Source organism: Protomyctophum parallelum (genome assembly GCF_964188405.1).
Source record: "Protomyctophum parallelum genome assembly, chromosome: 15".
NCBI lineage: Eukaryota > Metazoa > Chordata > Actinopteri > Myctophiformes > Myctophidae > Protomyctophum > Protomyctophum parallelum.
Window position 1 is genome coordinate 474,700 of NC_139710.1, and position 19,051 is coordinate 493,750.

At 40.5% G+C, this 19,051-nt stretch overlaps 1 protein-coding gene across 1 annotated transcript; it reads right to left on the reverse strand.

Moving 5' to 3' along the window:
* Nucleotides 1-569: 569 nt before the first annotated feature.
* On the reverse strand, nt 570-1,981 carry LOC310872689 (apelin receptor B-like; the record flags this gene model as incomplete). The annotated part of the gene is made up of 2 exons (XM_083784732.1): nt 570-1,236; nt 1,566-1,981. 2 exons carry the CDS (start codon nt 1,979-1,981, stop codon nt 570-572), a joined length of 1,083 nt encoding a protein of 360 aa, XP_083640858.1.
* Nucleotides 1,982-19,051: the final 17,070 nt, after the last annotated feature.

Genomic DNA, 19,051 nt, shown 5'->3' on the forward strand with positions numbered 1-19,051 from the left:
TACGACATGAGCAATGCCTCATGAGAAGGTTTCACTGGTTGAAGTGGAGACAATGGGTGGAGCCTGGTTTTTATACCACCGAGCCTAGGGGGGTGGTCAAGGCTCCCATTGGTCCCAAACCCAGTCAATCAATTGCCTGTGAGTGTATTATTAATGCTTCTGTGATTATGACGAAGTCACAATCTCCTAAAGCGAGTTTCCTTGCTCGTCTAATTAATTAACCTGGGTTACCTTCGTAACCTATAGTTATTCACCAGAGCTAGAAGAGGTATGAGAGGTCCAAGCTCATCTACACTGTGCATAATCTCTGCAATAAGCAACAGTAACATATTGGTCCATTTGACACACATTCCCACAGTGTCTGCACCGTAGGCATACTGCAGATTGTTCCCTTGTTTTGAGGAATTTTGCCTCGAACATGAATTGCTTCCACCGGAAGCCCATGAGGAGAATGTCTGAACCAATACACCACAATCCTCAAGTTACCCTTTTCAGTCACATGATGTGGGACATGCCACTTTAGCTCCGTTTATAGTCCTGACAACTGACCAAAGGCATTGCCATCGTGCTCAGCTGATACACTTTGTGTCCAGGCTCTGAACCAGGGTCTTTTGGCAAGACAGCAAGATGGCGGGGCTGGCATGCAAAGCCTTCTTCAGGTTGAGCAGGCGCAGGCACTGGGAGCGAAAGCGTGCGTCAAAGAAGGCATACAGGAAGGGGTTGAGGCAGCTGTTGACGTAGGCCAGACAGGTGGCGTAGGGGTGAGCCAGGAGGAGGAAACGTAGGAAGGCACAGGAGTCCGGGGCCAGGTTCAGGTAGGAGAGAGCGTCGGCACTCTTCAGCACGTGGAAGGGAGTCCAACAGGCGGCGAACACCACCACCAGCGTGGTGATGGTCCTCAGCAGTCTCCGCTTGCGCTGCTCTTCCTTGCGCAGCAGCCGGCCGTTGAAGTGGCGCGTGACGGTGCATCCGATGAACAAGTAGCACGCCATCATGGCCAGGAAAGGTAGGAGAAACCCCAGGACCGAGGAGCAGAGGCTGAGGCCGGCCACCAGCAGGCTCTCTTTGTTCTTATCCGTCACCACCAGGCTGAAGTCCATGACGCAGGAGGTCCGGTGGCTCGTCTCCTCATGTTTGGTGGTGCGGAAGATGAGAGTGGGCGCAGCCAGTAGAGCAGACAGGAGCCACATCACTGTCAGGGACGCCCTCATGTGGCCCCCGGTACGAAGCTGTGAGCTGGACATAAGAGGACACAGAGAGGGTTGTTATAGTTAAGTATAAGTATAGCTAAAGGAAAATAACTGAATTTGAACTAATACACATTTTATAAAAACTGAAATAATATTTAAAAGATACCTGTAAAATGGATTGTTTGTTTACAAAACTTTCAAAAAAAGAACTAATCATAGAGAAAATGTGCTTATAGTTTTAATCTTTCTTCTTCATTTCATTCATAAAATAAACTAAAATAACTGGAAACCCCACGTTTAAAACGTCCTATATTGAAATTGAAAATAAAAAAGTAAAAAACCCAAATAAAAATGAAAGTCAAAAACTCCAATCACCTCGAGGAGGAGCGTACAATGGCCAGGTAGTGGTCGTAGCTCATACAGGTGAGGCAGTAGACGCTGGCGTACATGTTCAGGTGGACCACGTAGCTGCTGACCTTGCACAGGGCCACTCCGAAGGGCCAGTGGTAGCCCGTGGCCGTGTACACCGCCCACAGAGGCAGGGTGAGCACGAAGGTCAGGTCGGCCGCGGCCAGGTGGCCGATGTAGACGCCGGCGGTGCGCCGTCGCTTGTCGCCCCGCCGTGCCCTCCACACGGTGAAGATGACCAGTCCGTTTCCGGACAGGCCCAGGGCGAAGATGAGCACGTAGAGCAACGGGACGACGGAGTACGAAGGTCCCCACTCTGAGTAGTCGCACGACGTCTGGTTCTCCTCGTAGTCATAGTACTCGTAGACGCTTTCGTTCTGCATCTCCGTCTCAATTTTTTGTTCCTCTCTGATGATCCCGTTCTCGTATTTTGAAATCTGTATTTTTAGTCTGTGTGTATAGGTTCAAATTAACGAAACTTCAAAAACAACGTCCCGCCGTGTGAAGCTATACTTCTGATGGACGTGATCCCAGGAGAAGTTGTCAGCACTCTTAAGTGTGTCTCACATCTGAGTGGTCTGACCCTTATATACCCCTCCTAGCCTCACCTCCAACCTAGGACATGCCCTAGTCACATCCTAGGACATGCCCAAGCCCCCTCCCTCCTGACATGCCCAAGCTCCCTCCTAGGACATGCCCTAGCCCCCTCCCTCTTAGGACATGCCCAAGCCCCCTCCCTCTTAGGACCCATTGTTCCTCAATTGGGGGTAACCCCAGGGGTGCACAGAGTACTACAGGGGGTACTTGAGAATAATAACAATAATGACGTAACATTTTAACAAACGTCAAACGTTTTAACATGCTGATCTGTAAAGTGTTAAACCCCCCAAAAACAAACTTGACCAGCACAACTGTTATTGAATTGAAAGCAATAGGCCTAATTCATTAGCCATTGTGGACAAGTCCACGATTGTGTTCTTTTTTAACCCTTTTGTTACACCATATAAATAAACAAATGCAGAATATTCCATAAAAAATATTTCTCGTCAAAATTTATTTAAGTACCATCATCCGTGCCCATACCCGAGGCGGGGTTGGCGAAAGGGCCTTTCTGTGTGGAGTTTGCATGTTCTCCCCGTGTCCCCTAGGGTAGGTACCCTCACAAAAAGCATGCAGTAATCCTGGTCTCTAAACTGCCTCCCCCTGGCCAGCTGGGGGGGCCCGATGGAGTGGAAAGGAACTGGTCGGAATAACGTGTTCCTTCCACGCACTACGTCCGGCCGGGGAAACTCTCCCCTGTCAGGTGAAAATAAGCAGCTTGGACTCCTCATGCATTGAAGGAAGCATGAGGTCAGTCCGCTGCCCCCCCAGGTTAGCAGAGGAAGTGTAGCGCCCAGGATTGCATTAGATAATTGACACTGCAGGTGAAAAAATGGGTTACAAAATTGTGGGATGAAACATTTTATGAAAAAAAAAAATATATATATATATTATACAGCAATACATGGCAACTTGAGATACTCTTCTTTAATATTTCGTCATGGCTTTTCAAAAAAATAACAAAAAAATAGATTTCATGGGGGGGCTCTCATGCATGGGGGGGGGGGACATCGGTGAAAAATGTGCATATTATTTTTTTATATTCTTAAAAAAAGATACTTCTCCTTTGGTCAACCTATTCATAATGTGTGAGAATAAAAATATATAAATATACAAAATATATACAAAAATAATAATAATTTAATATGCGCTTGAGTGCATTCATTCACAGAAAGAACAGTTTGCCAGGCCTAAGTTATGAATCACAAGCGTACATTAATCAAGATATCACAATTATGCCGCAAACAAAATACTAATCATGTGAGATTAAATGGAGTTTCCATGATAAAATTATCACTGCACTATAATTAAACTACATGGAGCATGTGTGGACATGTAAAAATGTAAAATATCACACTATAATTAACAGCATATGCAGCATGTGTGGACATGTCGGTTGTTCTGCCAATGAGCTGTTTAACAATGGAGTGTTCTGTCCATAATGGCTCCTTCTCACACCTCATTGAATGGACATAATTTACATTTCAATAGTTGTTGTGTCATGGCTGCCTACTGTACTGTACATGCTAAACATGTAGGCTGCAGAACAAACTAAATGCAATGGCTTGAGCCATGGTGAACTTCTCAGCAGATATAGCAGGTTGACAAGTTTAATAGAAATGTGCCGTTATGAATATATTTATTTGCAGAGGGCAAGAGGGTCCACTTCAGGAAGGAACAGACATATCTTTTAATATATCTTTTTACTTTACTGGGATCCAGTGGAGGGAGGGGCCAGGATATGGGGTGACAACTTAAACGTTTGAGAACCACATGCTAAACGAAATGGAATAGAGCCTTAAATTAGTATAAGGGTTAATGCTGCATTAGATCAGGCAAGCGGTAGACGGCAAACGCCATGTGTGGAGGGGGGTCAAAATCCCTGTAAACCCCCGAAATGTATATAAAACACCATGCTATCATCATAGCAGAGTAGGCCTATCTATCCATCTCTATCTAAATGTATATAAAACACCATGCTATCATCATATCAGAGTATCTATCCACCTCTATCTAAATGTATATAAAACACCATGCTATCATCATATCAGAGTATCTATCCATCTCTATCTAAATGTATATTAAACACCATGCTATCATCATAGCAGAGTAGGCCTATCTATCCATCTCTATCTAAATGTATATAAAACACCATGCTATCATCATATCAGAGTATCTATCCATCTCTATCTAAATGTATATAAAACACCATGCTATCATCATATCAGATTATCTATCCATCTCTATCTAAATGTATATTAAACACCATGCTATCATCATAGCAGAGTAGGCCTATCTATCCATCTCTATCTAAATGTATATAAAACACCATGCTATCATCATATCAGAGTATCTATCCATCTCTATCTAAATGTATATAAAACACCATGCTATCATCATATCAGATTATCTATCCATCTCTATCTAAATGTATATTAAACACCATGCTATCATCATAGCAGAGTAGGCCTATCTATCCATCTCTATCTAAATGTATATAAAACACCATGCTATCATCATATCAGAGTATCTATCCATCTCTATCTAAATGTATATAAAACACCATGCTATCATCATATCAGAGTATCTATCCATCTCTATCTAAATGTATATAAAACACCATGCTATCATCATATCAGATTATCTATCCATCTCTATCTAAATGTATATAAAACACCATGCTATCATCATATCAGATTATCTATCCATCTCTATCTAAATGTATATAAAACACCATGCTATCATCATATCAGAGTATCTATCCATCTCTATCTAAATGTATATAAAACACCATGCTATCATCATAGCAGAGTAGGCCTATCTATCCATCTCTATCTAAATGTATATAAAACACCATGCTATCATCATATCAGAGTATCTATCCATCTCTATCTAAATGTATATAAAACACCATGCTATCATCATATCAGATTATCTATCCATCTCTATCTAAATGTATATTAAACACCATGCTATCATCATAGCAGAGTAGGCCTATCTATCCATCTCTATCTAAATGTATATAAAACACCATGCAGTGATGGGCAAGCTACTTGGAAAATGTAGTAAGCTACACTACCAGTTACTCTCTATTAAATATAGCTCAACTACAACAAAGCTATCCCCAGATAATTGTAGCAAGCTACACTATAAGCTACATGGCAAAAGTAGCTAGCTACATGGACACTACTTTTTTTTTAAATATTTTTTATCAACTTAATGATCAAGTTTCCACCGAACAAATAGCCTATAGGCAGGCAAAAATGCTGAGTTTGATTTTTTATTAAAAAACAAACGGGAAACAAGCCCTCTGTCTGGCTTTTGGTGTCAACTTTTTCACATTTACTTGTATTAATGTACCTTGCGGTGTCAGGAGCCGGCTGATTCATGTGTTCAGTGTTGGGAAAGTTCTTTTTTTTATTAGGCTAACTATAGTTCAGTTCACAGTTAAAATTTTTTAAAGGAACTAATTCAGTTCATAATTCAACGTTTTGAACTACAGTTCATGGTTCCAAAAAATTAACGATTTTAGTTGTTATTTTATTTTAATTATTATTGCCACAGCCTAGCCATTTGCACACCAGCTGAGAGACATAATTTAGACTAGAGAATGCTAGTCTCTCAAGACAGACTGTTGCCTCGATAGGCACTGTTTTACCGAATATTTGAGGATGGGATACTCAGAGAATGCTGACAGGCACTTAAATGAGATGTTAATGTCCTGTAGGTAGACTTAGAAATAAAACTAGTGTTGACTAATCAATACAAGTGGCTCTTATTTTGATGGGGCAGTTTCTGCACAAGAAGTCCGTTTGACTTGTAAACAAGCTACGATGAATGAGCTGTCAAAGTAGGCCTACTATAGTCACTAAACCACGTTAGCGATCAAATTTACAATATGAAAACTTTCACTTAGACAATAATGTAGGTTACACACGCTGGAATTAAACATGGAACCTGCAGGCAGCATTAGGTGAGTAATTAATTGTGTTGTGCTAGAGATAAAAGGACAGCTGCTGCGTGGGATCCTCTTGCTGCTTAACAACATAACTGTGTCAGACTCTTCTTATCTAAACCAACCAATCATGGTTTTTTTTCCAGGGATTTTTTTCCCCCACAAAACTTTATTTAACAGTCAATTTGTAACGTATAGCTTTTGTTGAAAGCTACATCACTACTTGGGTCTAAAAATAGCTACACTACAAAAAACGCTACTTGGTTCAAAAGGAGTGAAGCTACCATCAAGCTACTGATAAATGTAGTTAAGCTATGTAGCTTCGCTACTTGTAGCTAGCTACTGCCCAACACTGACACCATGCTATCATCATATCAGAGTATCTATCCATCTCTATCTAAATGTATATAAAACACCATGCTATCATCATATCAGATTATCTATCCATCTCTATCTAAATGTATATTAAACACCATGCTATCATCACAGCAGAGTAGGCCTATCTATCCATCTCTATCTAAATGTATATAAAACACCATGCTATCATCATATCAGAGTATCTATCCATCTCTATCTAAATGTATATAAAACACCATGCTATCATCATATCAGAGTATCTATCCATCTCTATCTAAATGTATATAAAACACCATGCTATCATCATATCAGAGTATCTATCCATCTCTATCTAAATGTATATAAAACACCATGCTATCATCATATCAGATTATCTATCCATCTCTATCTAAATGTATATAAAACACCATGCTATCATCATATCAGATTATCTATCCATCTCTATCTAAATGTATATAAAACACCATGCTATCATCATATCAGAGTATCTATCCATCTCTATCTAAATGTATATAAAACACCATGCTATCATCATATCAGAGTATCTATCCATCTCTATCTAAATGTATATAAAACACCATGCTATCATCATATCAGATTATCTATCCATCTCTATCTAAATATATATAAAACACCATGCTATCATCATATCAGATTATCTATCCATCTATCTATCTTCTCCTTCTTTGACCAACAGTAAACCAATTAATTTAACCCTGTCGGTTAACAGCACTGAGACTTCTCAAAATATACTGCCCAGTGGCCAACCCAATCAGACATGATAAATGGTGCAGATAGTTGTGGTATTTGTTTTATATTGGCTTAAACTAAACATCCCACATAACCAATTTGATTGGGTTGGCAGGCTGCACATGTGTGGGTTGATTGGGTGGGCATTTGTGTCGCAATGCCACACATTGTGAGCTTTGTGATATTGGGATATTTTCAAATACTTGTAGTGGAGTAAACAATTACGCGTCTCTGAAATGTAGTGGAGTAGAAGTAAAAGTGTTGAAAATTGGAATTACTCAAGTGAAGTACGAATACCTCAAAATTGTACTTTAGTAATTACATTACTAAATGTACTCAGTTACTTTCCTCCACTGCCAACTGGCCAACAGGATCCTGTAAAGTAATGAGGAGACAGATCATCTGAGGTGGGAGATGATGACCTCTGACCTCTAGAGGCTGTTTTATGGCTACAGGTTGAATCACTTCTTACTGTATATTTTACTAGACTTTGAAGAAATATGTGCTCTTTCACACCATAAGTGAGTTCATAAGCAGATAGTTATATAGGCTAAATGTAGATAAAATGTAACTAACTGATCATTCTTGTTTTATGTTGTTTTTAAACCAGCTAACATGTCCATATGGGCCCGACATGGGTTTTGATATGGGCTATGGGCTATGGGTTTTAACTGGGCCGTGCACCCACTTTTTACAAAGCACCCACCTGTGTTAGCCCATATGGGCTTACGTGGGTTTCTAACTGGGTCTTAGGTGGTATCTAAATGGGCCATTTGATGTCAGAACCATGTGTGCACCACCTGTGTTTGCCTATATGGGTTTGAAATGGGATCTGATTGGGCCTTAAGTGGGTACCAGCTGGGTGAATTATATTTGACCCATGTAGGCCACACTTGTGTCCGCCCATTAAGGGCTCCAAGTGGGCCGTGCACCCACTTTTCACAAAGCACCCACCTGTGTTAGCCCATATGGGCTTACGTGGATTTCTAACTGGGTCTTAGGTGGTATCCAAATGGGCCATTTGATGTCAGAACCATGTGTGCGCCACCTGTGTTTGCCTATATGGGTTTGAACCGGGATCTGATTGGGCCTTAAGTGGGTACCAGCTGGGTGAATTATATTTGACCCATGTAGGCCAGACTTGTGTCCGCCCATTAGGGGCTCCAAGTGGGCCGTGCACCCACTTTTCACAAAGCACCCACCTGTGTTAGCCCATATGGGCTTACGTGGGTTTCTAACTGGGTCTTAGGTGGTATCCAAATGGGCCATTTTATGTCAGAACCATGTGTGCCCCACCTGTGTTTGCCTATATGGGTTTGAACCTGGATCTGAATGGGCCTTAAGTGGGTTCCAGCTGGCCGAATTATATGCGACCCATGTAGGCCAGACTTGTGTCCGCCCATTAGGGGCTCCAAGTGGGCCGTGCACCCACTTTTCACAAAGCACCCACCTGTGTTAGCCCATATGGGCTTACGTGGGTTTCTAACTGGGTCTTAGGTGGTATCCAAATGGGCCATTTTATGTCAGAACCATGTGTGCGCCACCTGTGTTTGCCTATATGGGTTTGAACCGAGATCTGAATGGGCCTTAAGTGGGTTCCAGCTGGGCGAATTATATGCGACCCATGTAGGCCAGACTTGTGTCCGCCCATTAAGGGCTCCAAGTGGGCCGTCCACCCACTTTTCACAAAGCACCCACCTGTGTTAGCCCATATGGGCTTACGTGTGTTTCTGGCTGGGTCTTAGGAGGGGTCCAAATGGGCCATTTTATGTCGGAACCATGTGTGCGCCACCTGTGTTTGCCTATATGAGCTTGAACTAGGATCTGAATGGGCTTCTAGCCCACTAGGCACTTTTCAGACCCATTAAGATCCCACTTCAAGTTGGTCCTGAAGGGATTTAAATTTGTTAGCAATATTGACATGAACCAGCTGTTTAACTACTGCAAACACAACTTAAGATGTAAAAAGCACCTACATTTTAGCCAGTATACTTTTTACCTGGGTGAAAATACAATATCAGACAATATCTTTGACAAAGTTTATTTAAATCAATGCTGTATACAATTTCCTCGTGACACTGCATGTGATGTAATATTTCCTCTTAAAGGCCTATTCATAGTCTGGATTTCCGGTGGTGAGGTGACCAGTAAAAACAGAGAGAAGGGCCAGTGGCGGTGGTTTGCTTTTCACCGCAGCTCGTGACGTCATGTTGTAGTTCGGTGGTCACCTAACCACCGAAAATCCAGACTACGTTTGAGCCTTAACACTGCCAGGTATTAATTAAGATTTTGCCCTGCGTGGTCGGTTTGACTGTTTTATACGCTTAACCCGCATTTTAATCAACCCCCCTTCACTGCCGAGATTGTTGTATTACCTTTAGAGCATACGCGGAATTATTTGGGCTTTTAATCCGCGAAAATCGAGCGAAGAAAGCTTCCTCTGTTTGTTATGAACGATCGCACCACCCGCCATCTTGGTACACCCGGAAGACGCAGCACAGGACCCTCCTCCAAGAGGCGTTGAACCCCATTCGTTTGCATTGGCCTCAATTTCCCAGAAGCCCTAGCAGCCCACAGCATGTGACGATTTCCGGTTTCATCATCAAAACAAATGCACCTACTCTCTATCTCCGCGGCGAAGACGGATTTTCTTTTTATTTATTACATTACGGCGGATTAAACACATAAAACAAAAGGCGGGTATGTCCGATATGGCAGCGACATTAACCTGGAGTAATCCATTCCCGGCACGGAAACTGTTTTAACGAAAGAAATGATTTGCACTGAAATAAAATGTAAACAAATAAAAAAAAGTGCAACAGTATTGCAATTTCCTCGTAAAGGCCTATTCATAGTCTGGATTTTCGGTGGTGAGGTGACCACCGCTCCGGTGGTGAGCTGACCACTGGAGCTGATGTTGTAGTTCGGTGGTCACCTCACCACCGAAAATCCAGACTATGAATAGGCCTTAACACTGCCAGGTATTAATTCATATTTTGCCCTGCATGATCTTAACAAAATAAATGATTTGCACTGAAATAAAATGTAAACAAATGAAAACAAAGTGCAACCGTATTGCAATTTCCTCGAAACACTGCCAGGTCTTAATTAATTATTTCACCCACAAAAACATTGAAATTGAAACATATCCCTTTATATCCCTTTAACCCTTTAACTACATAGAAAGTTATTTTCAGAACACAATTACTTTAAAAGTACTTTACAAAAACCTACAGTACTTTAAAAGTACTTAACAAATAGTACTTTCAGAACACAAAATGTGACTTTCAAGGAACCCGTTTGACCCGAAATAACAACTGAGGGTAAACTAAAGAGGGCGGTAGTTTATTTACCGTGAAAGATTAAAAAAAAAACCTAACTGAGGTAGTTCTTTACATATGTGACCAGTGCCAGTGATTTAATATACAAGGGGGCCATGGTCATTTTTCAGTTTTTTACATATTATGAAACTGCACACTGTAACCTTTCATATGATGTATTGCTCATTGAAATTGGGGGGGAAATGAAGAAGATGTGACCATTTTAAACTTGTTGAATTGGAAACCTCAAAGTAAAGAATTTGCCCATCTAAGATTTCAGCAGTGATCTATGACTTTAGGGGGCGCTGTTTTCCCTTCATTCCTCCATTATTCAACCAGCAGTGTTGCCATGTCTGCTTATTATAATTAGTTGGCCTTGTTTCTAAAGAAAAATAATGCATAGGCCTACTTTTATAATAATTTATAACCTGTTACTAAAAATGTATTTGACAAAAATAAAGTGTAGTTGATTATTTGGGCTTGTTTTTAAAGTGTAGTTGATTATAGAGAGTTGGTAACCAAGTGGACCCTTATTAGATCAGGCCTTTGTAAATGTTCCAGATGAGTAGCTTACAAATAAAATAGCTATAGTAGCCTGTTATTATTATTTGTCTGCAGAAAATAATGTATGCCAGGATCCAGGGACAAGATTTGTATTGTTAAAGGCTTGTAGATCGCTTATTTTGGGCTTGTTTTCATATACCGGGTTGCTTATTTCTCAGAACCTGGCAACCCCGCGATAGCTTTTTAGCTACATTTAGCATTATATTGATATCAATCCTGTAGCTAAAACAAGTACATATCGCGCTATATTACATATCGATGTGATCTGCGTTATTATGACCTTAATTGTCATGGCAGGTACATTCCAAAGTAACTAATAATAACCACGTTATGGTGACAATGTTTCAATGTTTACAATACATGCTAGAGTCTTCTTCTTCTTCTTCTTCTCTGCTATTGGAAATAAGAAGCCATGTTCCATTGTTGTGATGACCAGTGACCCTAGCTAAAACATTAGCATGAATTAGCTTTAGGAGGACCGAAAATAAGCACACTTTTTACAAAATACGACTGTTAATACTTCTTTCTCTGCTATTTCTGTTAGCCAGTTAGTGAAAGACTAGTATTATCTTCAAAAACGATTGTGTACAAAAAGCGGAATTTTAGCGGAATTTGCATACTTTGAAAGTAAAGGTGATTTTCTGATTAGCATTGGTTAGCATTGCTTAACTCAATGGTTAAATCATTAAACATAGTGACTTGTTTACGCAATTACAACGACTTAATGACACTAAAACGACTTTCTGATGGAATAAAAACATTCTTTAACATTCTAACTGTGTTAATGTGGCTAAAAACGAAAACCACCAAAAAAAGAAATTAATTTTAAATTCAGCTATAACTGTATATCAACTGTGCCGACTTGTGGTTGAAATCACTGGCACTGGTCACACACACAGTGACAAATCTGAACTTTAGCTACATAGAAATGTGTATTTGTATGTCTCTAAATGTCTGTATGTCTTTAAATGTTTTGATGAATTGAACAATGTGGACCCTGTTGTAAACAAGTGTAATGCTTAATTGGGTCTTCCAGTCACAGTTGACAGTTTTTGTATTGAGTTTGTGCTTAAAATGTACTGTAAATTCTACAAACTGTTAATAAATATTTCAATCAATCAAAAAAACTTCCAACGATCAAAGTCCTGTGATTGACTCAATGCAAATCAATTTTAATTCTGTGCATGAATCCAATCAATGATTAGTATTGTTCCATGTGATCCTATCACACAACCACAAAGAATGTTCTTTGACACTCTGTCGTATTTTAATCAAGATCGTATACAATGCTTGATTGTTTTATCTCATCATTACGCAAATTAGTTCTTAAACAATCTTTCTTTACACAAGTTTTTAAACACTTTTGGAAAGTTTTAGGTAAATGAACGGATAATTAGTTTGCGTCTCTCGGGAGGGGGATACGCGTCGTGACATTAGCATACTGTCAAATTTTACTATCTGCGTGTCACATTAGATAGCAGGCGTCGTGATGAGACATGTTTTATTTTTATTTTTTTAAAGCATGGGAATAAATCACATAAAAGCATGTATAATGAAACATGCGTAAGCAAAGAGAGTAACAGTGGAATATCTATATAATGAAACTATACATACACTATACATATAAACTATACATATTTATTACTATGCTATACATTTGTACTATGGCGTGCTATGACTATATACAATACAATTATAATGCTGACTACATAACATAACATGCTATAAGTCTGTGTCAAATGCTATCTAAGTATAATCATGTCATCATAGTAGAATGACCAAGTTGCCTTTGTCAGATTTGACAAAGGACACAATGAATCACTCGCACACACACACACACACACACACACACACACACACACACACACACACACACACACACACACACACATTTCTCCGCGTTTCAACCAAATGAAGGGCCTGATATAAATAGGGTCATTTTAAGCTTCTGTCGTCAAAGAGAAAGGTCAAGCAGCCTGAAGATCGCAGATCGTGGGACTCTAGACATGTCCAACTGGTAAATTCACTCGGAGAAATGCTTTCTAAAAGTAATTTGGGACCGCAGCCGTCAAGTAAGTACTTTTTTTTAAGTTTATTGTGTTATAGTCTATATGTTTGAATGTCTTTAAATGTTTTGATGAATTGAACAATGTGGAATAGCCGAATACTAATTTGTTGTAAAGCTACCTGATTATGGCAAAAGACATGATTATGGCAAAACCTAACTTAAATAATTTACACTTTTGGGTCCATTAAGAAATTACTGTAAAAACTAACGTTAGCTCCCAGTGGCGGGGCGTCCATAGCAGTGTTGTGACTAACGCCCTTACATCGTGTTACGTTACATAACGTAATTACTATTTGCAGTAACTTGTAACCTAACGCTTTACATTCCCCATTCCATAACGGCCTTATAGTTATTGTGCGAGCGTTACCCGCGTTATGGCGTTATGTCAACTTATGTGATCACTGAAAAAAGTCTCGCCATGCAGCTCCGTGAGTCTATCATACAAGCGTCTCTGTGCTGCTGAAGTGAAGGGGCCGGGGGCAAATAAAGTTGTGAATCGATATAATTCAACTAAACTGCGGGAGAAACACAGATGTACAAGCCCAACACGCTGGGCATTGCGACGGGTAGATAACTTGTAGATCTGCTACTTCCAGCGCAGGAAGGGCGCATGCTTTTGACGCTCTTTAACTATGCATTCAGCAGCCAGTGACAGACTCACAACACAGAAGTTGACAGAACACACGCGCACTGCAGCAGACGGAATGCACAGGCAGATCCGACACAAATTTATTGCACACATCTGTGCTTTGCCTTTCATCCACGCTTCCATAGCCTTTTAAATCTTATTTCCCATCCACGGGCACAAGCAACGTGATATCAGCAGCTGCAGCTTCCATCCGATCTGTGGTGGTGGTGTTCTGCAGTGTTGACGAGGGAAGCTACTAGCTAGCATGGGAGCTAACGTTAGTTTCACTATGTACTTTCCATCCCCTTCCCCAACCCCTCACACTCGCTGCTGCGTTTACATGGGCAGACTGTATCGTTGCGTCTGCCTGTGTTTAATGGTCAGGGTTTCAGGCAGACCTGTCAAAACGATGCACTTCCCAAAACAGACAAAAAGAGACATGCCACCACCTTAGAGTATAGGCCACCACCTATAAATTCAAACCCACCTCTGGAATATTGCTATCTCATTCCACAGTTTTTCTCTAATAAAGTTGTTTTTATTTGTTTTCTCATGTTCTCCTTGAAAAGTGTCTTTAGTAAATTAGTACTCAGAGAAGCTTTATATAAATAATATTATCACTATTATTATTACTACTTGTTTTATTGCCTATGCTTATGTAGAAAAAAAGCTCACTGCTCAGGTCAAATAGGCCTATTGATATGCGATTAAAATGTGATTAATTGAGATGAAATCATCACAAAGCCTCCAATTAATTAGATGTTTTTTAATGAAGTCCCAAGTCTCCCAGCCCTATTCTTTATAGATCTAGCTTCAAAACAAAAGTTCCTATAGGCCTATTCGGTATTCGGTTTTGGCCGTTTTTTATATTATTATTTTTTTAAGTAAAGTAAAGTAAAGTAAAGTAGTTACTTTCATAATTTAATGTAAAGTAAAGTAACAAATTACTTTTTTAGATAAGTAACGATAACTATAATTCCTTACTTTTTAAAAGTAACTTCCCCAACACTGGTCCATAGGGGGCGCTGGTGCGCCGCACCACCATGCCCACCCCCTGATTAAAACGTGAATAAGAATGACTGACAAACGAAATCTACAGGCTGCAATAGGCCCTGCGGTAAGCCCCGCCCGCTCGCTCAGCTGCCTCGATACCGTTGTTAAGCAGGACAAACATCAGCAAACCTCCATTGAGGACCGTGTTATGTCGGCGTTTTTCCGAAGAGGAATAGAAGCATTCACATCAACAACATTCATACTATAATAACGCCATGGTGAAACGTTGCTGTTGGGCGTCCTGCAACAGTGCTTAATAAGTACCCAGAACGTTTGGGGCATTTCTTTTTATTCCTTTCCCCGTGGGTGCGCACATCATGCACATGTCAATGTTTACATTCTGGAGGTGGAGGACGCGGCGGTCACTCATTCACCCTCCCTGCTACTAAATCATACTATTAACGTCAACTTTTACTAAACAATGTTTAAATCAATCGTCTAATAAACAACTAACAACTTACCTTGGAGCAAATGGTGTGCTTTGTAACTTTCTAATCTCCACGCTCAGTTGCTTGTGTTGGTCTCCAGCCTCCAGTCACGTTCCCTCCCACTGCGGTTCAGAAAAAGAACGCTGCTTACCATTTTCTGCACATTGTATCCAAAAAGTGAAGGTCCGCTAATGGTCTAAACTATTTTGAATTTAGGAACGGCAAAGAAAATAGTTTAGACCATTAGCGGACCTTCACTTTTTGCATGCAGAAGGGGGTAAGCAGCGTTCTTTTTTTCCTGAACCGCAGTGGGAGGGGACGTGACTGGAGCCTGTGGTTGAAGACAGTTATGTGGCTGCCGTCCAACACAAGCAACTAGAAAGTTACAAAGCACACCATTTGCTCCACGGTAAGTTGTTTGTTGTTTATTAGACGATTGATTTAACCATTGTTTAGTAAAGGTTGACGTTAATACTAGTATGATAGTAGCAGGGAGGGTGAACGAGTGACGCCACTGCCGCTTCCTCCTCTAGAATGTAAACATTGTGCGCACCCACGGGAAAGGAATAAAAAGAAATGCCCCAAACGTTCTGGGTGCCTATGAAGCACTGTTGCAGGACGCCCAACAGCAGGGATGTCAAACTCAAATACACAGTGGGCCAAAATAAAGAAATTGGTACAAGTCGAGGGCCGGACTGTGTTTCAACACACGGGCCATTTTTGGGGAGAGGGGTAGCTGAAAGTGAAAGTTGACCACAAGTGATATACTTTCACTGCTGATCAATAGTGAAGAGAAGACGAATGCTTGCGCTTGCGGGCCCTCGATACGTGACAATGCACTCGCAGTGCATTGTGGGACTTGTAGTATTATGGTGGTCCGTGCAATATATACCAGAGGGCCAGTTCTAATACCAATTAAATATCATCCTGCGGGCCAAAGATAATTCATTCACGGGCCTGATTTGGCCCCCGGGCCTTGAGTTTGACATATATGCCCAACAGCAACGTTTCACCATGGCGTTATTATAGTATGAATGTTGTTGATGTGAATGCTTCTATTCCTCTTCGGAAAAACGCCGACATAACACGGTCCTCAATAGAGGTTCGCTGATGTTTGTCCTGCTTAACAACGGTATCGAGGCAGCTGAGCGAGCGGGCGGGGCTTACCGCAGGGCCTATTGTAAAAAATTAGCAATCCAGAAACTTAAATATTAGATAATATAAGTAGCCACTAATCAAAGGCAGTGATTAAAAGTTGTATTATGCTGCCACGTTAGTATTATGCCTCCATTAAATGTAAAATGTTGTTTACGTTGTGTAACGTTCCTGATTGGTTACTGAGTGTCACTAGCCCCATTTGTGCCCTCTCCCTACGCTCATTCTGTAGCTCCGAGATGAGGTCACAGGATGGGCCCCTCCCACCGCGTTTCAGAAACGGCGCAAGTTTCCTAAAACATGGTCTCCTATCCTTACCACACCATTAATCCAAAACGTGTACGGCCGATCCAGGTTTACACTATTTCAAACTTAGGATCGGCACAGAAAATCCAACTAGAGATTTGAACAGAGCCTTGGCAGAGCTAATACCTATACTGCATGTTACTGTATAGAATGAGTCAACTGACAGAGTCTGCTTAGCTCAGTCGGTAGAGCTCTCACCTTTGGACCACAGGGTCACTGGTTCAAATCCGGGTGGTGACAACTCAGCCTGTGATTCTTATTTGTGCATATTGATCTCTCTCTCTCTCTCTCTCTCTCTCTCTCTCTCTCCACACTCTCTGTCCTCTCTCTCTGTGTCTCTCTCTCTCTCTATCTTCTTGGTCCCGCCTTATCGCTGCTTGCAGCTATATTTTTTATTGAGTTTTACTTTTGTCTAAATGTAGGCTACTATTCAGCCTAGATATTTGGTTGAAATCATTATTTTCTCTTTAACCCTTGTGTTCCAGGAGCGTCCCATAATGTGATACTTTTGGACCAACTGAATATTCTCCAGGCATCAGACGACGAATGCGTTTATTGTGACCTAGACGAGAAGTTTAAGCAAACAGCAGACCATGTCAGGACAAAACATTTGAAGAATGCTATCTCCTTGACTAACAAAGCAGCTCAAAGTAAGTAGGCTACTACACTTGCAGTCGTTTGGATAATAGTAATACTGTCTCTCTAATCTGAACATTAAAAAAAAAAAAAAAAAAAAATATGGCTGTTGCCATGTCTTATAGAAACAAATAATTAGGTCTGAATACTATTGTATAATATAGATACTGATTTTATACAAGTAAGACGCGCAAACGCGGGAAGCGAACGCAGCTCGTGTGTGTGTGTTTGTGTGTGTGTGTGTGTGTGTGTGTGTGTGCGTGCTACAGCTGCGCCCTGTGTGTGTGTGTGTGCTACAGCTACGCCCTCTGGTGGCGGGCGGGTGGTGTAACATCGGGGCAGACACACAGACACACAATAAGAAATAAGAATATTTAAACTATGTAATTAGTAAATTCCTAATTGATTTGGCATTTTGTCCTCGGCCTAGTGGGAATGTGGGTGCACAATTTCACGGAAATCACACGATGTGTTCATGATTTGCAGCATTTTTTTTTAAACTGAGAACTCCTGTGAACTATGGAAGCAAATCTTAAACAATCAGGATGGAGTCTTAGAAATCTGAAAGACCGGTTTGGTTGAATGGCTCTAGAGAGACTGTGTACCAATTTGCGTGATGTTTGGAAAAAATCTGTAGGTGTGGTGTGCAAAAACATGTTTTGCACAAAGCGGCCTCCTGGTGGCGCTATAACAGGCCGTTCTGGAAACTTTGGGGCAGAGGTTCACCGTTGGCATCCAGGGAGTGTGTGTCCAAAATTTGGCATCGAGCGGGTTAACGGTGGCCGAGATTAGCTGCTCACGGACGGACACACGGACGGACGGAGTGCAAAACACAATCTCCCCCCATGCCTTCGGCCTGGTGGAGACAATTACGCAAACAGTTGTTCATCAAAATGTGTATACAATTTTTTTAAATTAGTAGCCTACATGATTTTCAAATTTTTTCTTCACAGATGTGGTTTTGTTGGCTTGCTTTTGTAGTGATCATAACGTGAAAAAGAGGTGTCATTATCACTGCCCTGAACAGAATTGCGCCTTCAAAGTATATGGAAGATATACGGGGATGACGGATCATCTTCAAAACAGCCACCAATGTATGTACAAATACACACTAAGTCACGTAAAAAGAATTAAGTGCAGTTATTATGAAGTTAATAATATTTGTTAATACAACGTATTATTGGGATTCAATCTCCATGTTAAATTAAGTTTTCAGTCACAAGTCATGTAAAAGTTTAACTTTCAGTACTAATTGGAATGGGTAGGGTTCATTTTTCTCCGAGTGCCAGGAATACACATTTTTGTCCCCTAGACACACCTAGAGTTAAAACTTAACAAAAATTTAATTAGCACTTTTAATTTGTAGATAATTACCTATAGAACAACTATATTTCGAGTGGCAAGTCTCAAAATGTTTTTTTCTTATTTTTTTCTTTGTCCCAAATTGTTAAAAATTTAAATTATGTTTAATTTAAAAAAAAAGGTAATAATTAAATTTTATTGATGATTTTACTTTTTTTCCTTGCTCTATGAAGTAAACATTTTTTGAGGATTCAATTTTTTTTTGTAATATTTGTTTTGAAACATCTGACATATTAACAAGGTTTGGCATGTAATTTGACAGCCAAATTTA